The following is an 8311-nucleotide window of genomic DNA, read 5'->3' on the forward strand; positions in this document are numbered from 1 at the left end:
TTGAGATAAAGTGCTCATATAAATACCGGGACCAACATGTGACTGAAGCTTGCACAAACTCTGACTTCTGTTTGGAGTTATATGAAGGAGAGATGCGACTGAAGCCAAAACACCCCTACTACAAACAGGTGCAAACTCAGATTTTTGTCACAGAGGCTGAATATTGTGATTTTGTGGTCTGGACAACAAAAGACTTTGCTGTTGTGCATATTTCTCCGGACCCTGAGCTTTGGGCAGCTGTCCTCGAGAAGGCAAAAAAATTTGTTGAATGTGTGAGTCTCCCTGAAATTGTAAGCTGTCATTTCACTAAGGTAGTTAACAGGCCGACACTTGCTAACATTCCTGTTCCTGCCTGTAACGACAACAGAACTCAGGAAACTGGCCAATTACCAAAGAAGTGCAAGCGAAAATGTGTTAAAAAGCTGTGGTGCATTTGCCGGTGTCCTGAGACAAAGATGACATGGTCGCCTGTGACAACGAAAACTGTAAAACAGTTTGGTTCCATTTCAGTTGTGTGGGTCTGCAGCTTGCACCTGCACAGGAAGAGACATGGTTTTGTTCTTCATGCACCAGTAAGATGTGAGGCACATACTTTGCTTAATAAAGATGGCTTGAACAAATGAGAAGCTTTTGTAATTTTATTTTTATGCAAGATATATTTGATATGTTACATTTTTTTAACCTTTGTTCTGCATCACGACACGTAACAATTAAGAACCACCAAAATTCAATATGTGGATGTAAATCTTATGACAACAGTTGAACATTTTGTATGTTTATTTCATTTCATTGTGTCATAAATCATTTACAGTAACTGTCACATTATTTAATTACAGTTGGGCAAAGATTTGTAAATGCACAACACACTGTAACCACTTTATCTAAAAGCGTTACATCCTCACACTCACATGGCAGTATCAGAGAGATTGGCATTGTACCTGACAAGATCTTATACTTTTGACATACATTTCCAATCACCCTTTCAACATGGATTCTCAGATGTGCTATTTTTCTAGTTTCCTCCACGTTTTTTGCATCTAGCTGACACATGCCTTTTGTAAAAGCAGGGAGTTTCACCTCAGCACACAACATCCCAACATGTTCTTGAATATCAAAACCTCTGTCAGCCAAAACAATGTCCCCTGGCAACAATTTATCAAGAAATCCACTATCAAGTGTGATATGCTTGTCACTTGTACGCCCCCCCCATCCTTTGGACAAAAAACAGATGGCTCCTCTGGGTGTAATTCCCATCAGGTACTTCATGGTGTGGTTGTGCTTATAACTTGAAAACATCTGGGCCCGGGCTTTGACATTAGATGGTCTCTCTGTAAAAATTTCAAAGCAATCAATAATCACAGCAACCTTATTTCCAAATGAATGCACAAACTCGTGTGGCATAACTTTACGCAATGTGTCTCTGTCTGGCCACACAATAGAAGGTTGCAGGATTGTATATAATTGTGACACAGTATCGCTGAAAGCCCTGTAGACAGTACTAGGTGAAACAAAAAACAGATCAGCAAGGAGATAAACAGGTACATCGAGTCTTAGCCGCATACATGTCAGAAGCAGCATTTGATATGGTGTGAGAAGTGTCTTTTTGGGGTTTGTGACAGAAACCAGCAGTGACAGTATTTGCATGAAGGTTTGAAGATTAGGCAGTCCTGTATAATGTCTTACTTTATCATTGTCATCTTCGGAAAAAAAGCCATCACTGAACTTAACTCTGTTCACCTGCTGCCTCAGTTCTCCATTTTCTTCTCTGAGTCTATTTATTTCTGCCGACTTAAGGGCACATGCTTCACATTCAGGGATGACAGTCCCCTGTTCAGCAATCTGTTCAGATTCATCAGTCGGATCTGAAACGCATTCCAGCTGCACCTCAGCAAACAGATCAGCCTCCTCCAGGACATGATGGCCACAAACGTCTTCATCCTGCTGCGCCACTAACTCAGCTTCCTGTGATGTGCTGTTACGTTGCTGGTCTCGTTTACGTCGTCTTGCATAGCGTGCTGCGTCAGTCGGTTTAACGTCAGTGTGACCCAGACGTAGAGATGGAGCCCAGTCCGCATCACTTTCCATCATCTCATAAGCTGACTGACCTGCAATCACATAGAGATGACAGATGAATGACAGATGACAGCTGTGATATGTCAAGACAGATCTTAAATCCTGCTAGTTGTTCTGGCTTATTGCTATTTTAGCCCTGGTTTAGTTCAGACTTAGACAGTATTTTTAGTCTAAATCTGACTTAGCTCTGTTTTCAGACCTAGTTCATTATTCGTTTATTTAAGTACGTCTTGTATATAAATAGGATATAAATAAAGTACTTATAGATAACTGTAGCATCACAGAATAATAGAGAAACAAAGCATTAAATAAAAAATCAGCTTACCTTTATGAAAATGCAGTGAACAAACACGCATGTTCGCTGATATCTGACTGAATGTGATCTCCTTGCGCCTGACAGCTGCAACCCAGGCCAACCTGCGTCTCCTGCTTAGATCTTCCATTTGCTGTCCACGGTCTTTTCTATAGACGGGAAACCTGAAAAACTTTATGCCAAAGTGTCCTGTTTTACTCGAACAGCCTTTTATGCAACACCAACGAGCCATTTTTTTATTTAAAAGCACACTCGGCTTAAGGTGGAAAAAGAACTGAAGCTAACTCGGAAAAGCTACGCTGCTATCAGTACTGCTCACGACGGTAATCCCCCCAATATGGCGCCCAGCATAGGCGTGACGTCACGTGCAAAAGACCGATTGTTACTATTAGTGCTGTGTGTTCTTAGTGTAGAGTACTTCTTTGTTCATATCAGATCTTATTACTGTCTTTCTTTACAATTTATACTATTGTTGGATGTAACTGGGACCCTGTGTACACAATTTTGTTCCACCACATGTACCACATGTGATGCAAACGACAAAAACTTTGACTTTAATAAAAAGTAGTTTTTCAGTGGGGCCGACAGGAGGTCACCCAAAATGCAGTTCACATGTCCACCGCCATCTTGTCTCCAGAAAAAAAAAATGTAAAAGGTTTTGAAGATGTCTAGACAACAGTTAATTAAAAAAAACAATAGTTTATGAACACAACAATCAGTCAAAATTCACTCGTCTGTCATATTTGATAGCTGAATGGATTTTCTTCTGTTTGAGACGCTCTTTGTTCCTCTTCTCTAACCTGCAAGACAAATTTTACAACAAACTTACATATACCGCATTTATAATCAAGATGGGTACCAAAACAAGTTTGTAGTTCTACTGAACTGGAAAATACCTGGCTGCTCTTAGAGCTATGTCTTGGGCTGTTGCTGGGCAGGGCTTCTTTCTGGACTCCCTTATAATGGCAGTGATCTTCTGTATGCAATCAGCGAGGTTTCTCTGCTGACTCCTGCTCCTCTCTGAGGTCACCAGCAGCTCGCCGGCCTTATTGATGCGGTTTTTGTTCTGTTAAGTAAACATATATGAAAATTAAAGAAAAATGTAAACCAAAAAAGAAAAAAGAATATATAGGCCTATGTACTAGGGCTTTAACAGACTACACAAGTAATCTACACATTGATTCCTAGGACACCTATCGAGGTTTTTAATTTCACGTCGAGTATTCGCCGTTACGTCATCGCGTCACGTGATCCGCACCAGGCGCAGGTTACAAAATGGATTCCTCCAGCAGATGGAGCAGAGCAGGCCCAGTCTTGACAAACAGGTAGAAATGCATCAATAGTCTGGAAATATTTCACTAAAGATGAATCTTCTGGTTCAACTACCGTGAGGAAACAGGACATGAATCAATTTCCTGACAGGAGCTCTTTGTGAACCGGTGTTGCACCATATTCTGTGACCACCGTATATTGTGACCGTAGGGGGCGGTGCTGCATGCACTGTTGCAGGTCACAGAATATGGTGTAACACCAGGTCCAATGACCGAACCAGAACCAGCTTCCTCTGACCTTGTTTCACAAACTAAAAGCAAAAAATATTAATCTCTAAACCTATAAAAAAACCTATAAACATATTAATCTCTAAAACTAAACCTAATGCGCACCACAGCTGGAGGTGGGGCGGGGTGGTCGACCCCCCCACTGGTTTTAGTTTCGTTTTTCACGTGCCGCATGTTTCTTTCAATTTTGCAGCTTAATAATAAAAACTAATAGTTTAGTTTTTCCTGTGACTTATTTGCAGTATGATCAATGGTAGGAGCAAAATATACTCTCCCAATGTTTTGTTGGGTTTTTTTTGTAAATAATGACCTTTTTTTGCGGTTTTACTTATTTATTTATTTTTGTATCTTTAGATCCTATGATGTCATCAAATACTTGAGTTTTAATATGTTAATGTCGAGTTTTAAAATTATGTAGTCGTTCAAGCCTTACTATGTACACGTGTAAGTAAAAGCTGGAGTGGGTGTCAACAAGTCAAACAATCAAACCTTTTCAAGAATGTTTTGTCGAACATCTTCTGGAATCCAGTGTGCTGTGTGCAGGTGGAATCGGACCTCAGCTTTTGTGTTGACTGTGGATTAAAATTAAAAGTCTTATTACGATTGAAATACTAATGTATCAAGCAGGTAGTGTTTACTTTCAGCTAAGTTTACTTTAAAACTCAGTACAATGAATTCCATACAATGATTTGATTGTAGGGATTAATATGGGATCAGAGAAAGATTTAGATTGCGTAACCTTTGTTGACATGCTGACCCCCAGGACCACTGCTTCTGCTGTAGGCCACTGTCAGACGCTCTGCCGCATGAACAACATGGCATGCACAAATGAGAACAGATGTACTTTTATCAGTCTACTTTAATATATGCGAGCGTATGCTTACCTACTGGAATGTGTATTTGAACGTCCTGTGAAAATCAGAACAGACCGTGTTGCTTTTCTTGTGTAATCTCGTCAAAAACAAGTAAGCACAGGTGTCAGTTGTTAGGTTTATATGTAACTTGGTGTTATTTTACGAACCTCTGTGTCGTCTGTCCCTCGAGTGCCATAATACATCCTTGAGGAGAAGGCTTTGTTATTCTGTCTCATCATTACGACACTCCCATGATGAGAGACTGCTTTCATTTCTGCACTCAAACTAATGAAATAAGCGCTGGTCTGACGAGCACGACCCACCATGCAGGCCGCCATGTTGGATCGTTACTGCGCATGCTCAGTCTCACTCAGCCGAACTTTCGGTTCTTTGAAAGCGAACCTTTTATTTATTATTTATCTATATTTGTAACCATCACACTGACTATGAACTCTTTGGGGGGTAAGAATCTATTAGAATGTTTTTTTAAAGTTAAATATTTCTTTATCAACGGCTGGTGTTTATGCGTGCGCACTGTTGTACTTGGCTCGCAGATTGCGTCAAATTGATGAATATTTATATTAATCAGACATCGATAAGTGTCTCACAAGAGTTCACATAGTTCCATTGCAAAAATTTTAAGAAGTAAATCATAAGAAAACGGCGACATAAAGAATAGGTTCCACCGAGATTTGAACTCGGATCGCTGGATTCAGAGTCCAGAGTGCTAACCATTACACCATGGAACCACCGGGACACCCCCCGAACTATGTGTAGTAATAGATTACACTATGTGTAGTAATAGATTACACTATGTGTAGTAATAGATTACACTATGTGTAGTAATAGATTACACTATGTGTAGTAATAGATTACACTATGTGTAGTAATAGATTACCAGGAGGGAGCCGAGTCGGGAAGGAGCAGGAATATAGAACTGAAGCGTCTGTCCCATCCAGAGTGTTAGCAGAGATGTAGTTTCCAGGAAAATATGCGTGCTAACATGAAAAATACCGGTATAATTGATGGAGGAATAAATGCACACGACGTCAGCTCAGGTTTCGTCAAGAGAAGAAGAGAGACCATTTTATTAAAACTCGCGAGATTATATACGCTCCATACAGGAAGCACAGGAAGTGATCTTTCAAAATAAAATACAAAATAAAAGTACAAATGAGAGCATACATATCTTAACACCCCCCACTTGCGCTCACTTTGTCAGCTTTAAATAAACTCAAATACGGTTACATTCCAAACATATAGTCTACAAATTTTAACAACTTTGCTTTAGTTGCTGGCTTTGTCATGACATCTGCTACCATCAAATCTGTAGAACAATATTCCAGTATTAATTTCCCAGCATTGACTGTTGATCGTACAAAATGATATTTGATGTCAACATGTTTACATCTTTGTCGGTTTACAGGATTCTTTGCCAATGCTATAGTTCCCTGATTGTCCTCATAAATCTCAGGTGGTTCCTTCTGATGTTCATACACGCTTTGCAAAATCTGTGTTAAATACAAACATTCTTGTGTTGTTACTGCCAAAGCCATATACTCTGCTTCACAAGTTGACAATGCAACAGTTTGTTGCTTCTTAGTCTTCCATGATATTAAAGTTCCTTTTTCATTCAAACTTGTGCAGTATCCTGTAAAACTCTTCCTGTCTGTTCCGTCTGCTGCCCAGTCCGAATCACTGTGAGCTTGTACTCTCAGATCTTTGTCACTTTTTCTACAGCACAACGTTTTGTCTTTTGTTCCTTTCAAATATCTCAAGACATGTTTCGCAGTAGTCCAGTGTTCTATAGTTGGCTCTTTGAAGTGCTGCGATAACTTACTTACAATAAAACTCAAATCTGGCCTCGTGCAAGAGGTCAGGTAAATAAGGCTACCTACTGCCTCTCTTACATTCTGACATCATCCATTTTCTCAGCATCATCACTGTAGCTCAACTTTTGTTCACAAGGAGTCGACCTTGGTTTACAGTTTTGCATTTGAAATCTTTCTAGTATCTTGTCTACATATCTTTCTTGTGACATTTTCACACAATCCACAGTTTGTTCAAAATCAATACCAAGAAAATATTTGAGTTTACCCATATCTTTCATTTTGAATCTTATCGTTAACATTTCTTTCACAGTTTTCAAAACATTTTCATCACTGGCTGCAATAATAATGTCATCAACCCAAATAATTAGGATCACTTTGTCTTTTCTTGTTTTTCTTGTGTAAACACAATGATCTGCAGGACTTTGAATAAAACTATTCTCAGTTAAATATTCATGTAATGTCCTGTTCCAGTTCCTTCCTGATTGTTTAAGCCCATAAAGTGACTTTTCCAGCTTATAAACTAGTTTTTCTTTGGGTTTGCCTTTTACCTCATATCCTTCTGGGTGTTCAATGTAAACTTCTAAATCTATTGGTGCATGCAGGTATGCAGTTTTTACGTCCATCTGATGTAAGATCAGGTTCTCCTGTATTGCACACTGCATTAACATTCTTACACTGGCCAGGTTAGCAGTTGGAGAAAAAGTTTCCTCATAGTCTACTCCGTAGTGTTGGCTATAACCTTTAGCTACATACCGTGCTTTATATTTTTCTGAGCCATCACCATTGTTTTTCTTTACATACACCCATCTACCCCCCACTGCTTTCTTTCCCTCAGGTAAGCTTGTTAGGGTAAAAGTGTTGTTCTCTTTTAAAGACTGCATTTCTTCATCCATTGCTTCCTTCCACTCTTTGGAGTTAGGTGACTTTATCGCTTCCCTGAACGTTTCAGGTAAGTTACACATCAGTCTGTAACAGTAGTCTATGTTGGTTAATGCTTGATCATCTATATCATCTCCTGACACATAATCGTTTAAATATTCTGGTTTCTTTCTTGTTCTAGGAGGATATCTCTTGGAGTTTTCAGATTCTTCACTAGGTGGCGTCTGACTGTTCTCTTCCGGTTGTCTGTCAGTTTCTGATTCTAGCACATTTACTTCTGAACCCTTTCTGTCCATCTTTGCTCTCCTCCTCACCTGTGTGTCATCATCATCATCATCATCATCATATGTTATGTCTGTCTGTGTTGATCTCCCTTCATTACTTTTGGTCACAAATTTAACCAATCTAAACTTTTGCACTTTAGCTCTATCTGGAAAGTAAATACAATATGCTGGACTGTTTTTATCATATCCTATAAAAATCCCTTGTGTACACCTCGAATCCAGCTTCCCTTTGTCTTGCTTATAAGCATCACATTCACTTCCAAACTTTCTCATTCTGGATAAATTGGGCTTTTGCCCGGTCAGCAAGAAATAAGGCGTCTGTCCTGTCCTGTTGTTAAAACATCTATTTCTCACAATAGCTGCAGTTCTGATCGCATACGTCCATAGCTCCTTTGGAATTGAACTCTCAATAATCATACATCTTCCCATATCAAAAAGTGTTCTCCAGCTGCGTTCTGCTGTCCCGTTCTGATGTGGGGAATATGGAGCTGAGGTTTCATGTCTAATTCTATTTTTA

At 39.4% G+C, this 8311-nt stretch overlaps 2 protein-coding genes and 1 non-coding gene across 3 annotated transcripts; all 3 read right to left on the minus strand.

The window, feature by feature from the left end:
* Positions 1–709: 709 nt before the first annotated feature.
* On the minus strand, positions 710–2726 carry LOC119423395. The gene is made up of 2 exons (XM_037690779.1): positions 2399–2726; positions 710–2105 (listed from the first exon to the last, which is right to left on the minus strand). The coding sequence occupies exons 1-2, from the start codon at positions 2616–2618 to the stop codon at positions 823–825; spliced, it is 1503 nt and encodes a 500-aa protein (XP_037546707.1). The 5' UTR covers positions 2619–2726; the 3' UTR covers positions 710–822.
* Positions 2727–2770: 44 nt separating this feature from the next.
* mrpl58 (mitochondrial ribosomal protein L58) lies at positions 2771–5141 on the minus strand. The gene is made up of 6 exons (XM_037690781.1): positions 4967–5141; positions 4830–4854; positions 4685–4744; positions 4435–4517; positions 3283–3452; positions 2771–3186 (listed from the first exon to the last, which is right to left on the minus strand). The coding sequence occupies exons 1-6, from the start codon at positions 5135–5137 to the stop codon at positions 3102–3104; spliced, it is 594 nt and encodes a 197-aa protein (XP_037546709.1). The 5' UTR covers positions 5138–5141; the 3' UTR covers positions 2771–3101.
* A 335-nt stretch (positions 5142–5476) lies between these two features.
* trnaq-cug lies at positions 5477–5548 on the minus strand. Its single transcript has one exon. It is a non-coding gene; the product is annotated as a tRNA-Gln (tRNA).
* Between the last annotated feature and the right edge of the window lie 2763 nt (positions 5549–8311).

Source organism: Nematolebias whitei, chromosome 17 (assembly GCF_014905685.2).
Source record: "Nematolebias whitei isolate Nwh7 chromosome 17, NemWhi1, whole genome shotgun sequence".
Lineage (NCBI taxonomy): Eukaryota > Metazoa > Chordata > Actinopteri > Cyprinodontiformes > Rivulidae > Nematolebias > Nematolebias whitei.

Bases quoted from the DNA above. Each gene is read 5' to 3' on its own strand.
- LOC119423395 (XM_037690779.1), bottom strand. From the start codon at position 2,618: ATGGCTCGTTGGTGTTGCATAAAAGGCTGTTCGAGTAAAACAGGACAC. The intron at 2,106-2,398 runs GTAAGCTGATTT...ATGTGATTGCAG, and splicing joins TTCACTGCATTTTCATAAAG to GTCAGTCAGCTTATGAGATG.
- mrpl58 (XM_037690781.1), bottom strand. From the start codon at position 5,137: ATGGCGGCCTGCATGGTGGGTCGTGCTCGTCAGACCAGCGCTTATTTC. The intron at 3,453-4,434 runs GTTTGATTGTTT...TTTACTTAACAG, and splicing joins GACAAAACATTCTTGAAAAG to AACAAAAACCGCATCAATAA. The intron at 3,187-3,282 runs GTATTTTCCAGT...TTTGTCTTGCAG, and splicing joins ATAGCTCTAAGAGCAGCCAG to GTTAGAGAAGAGGAACAAAG.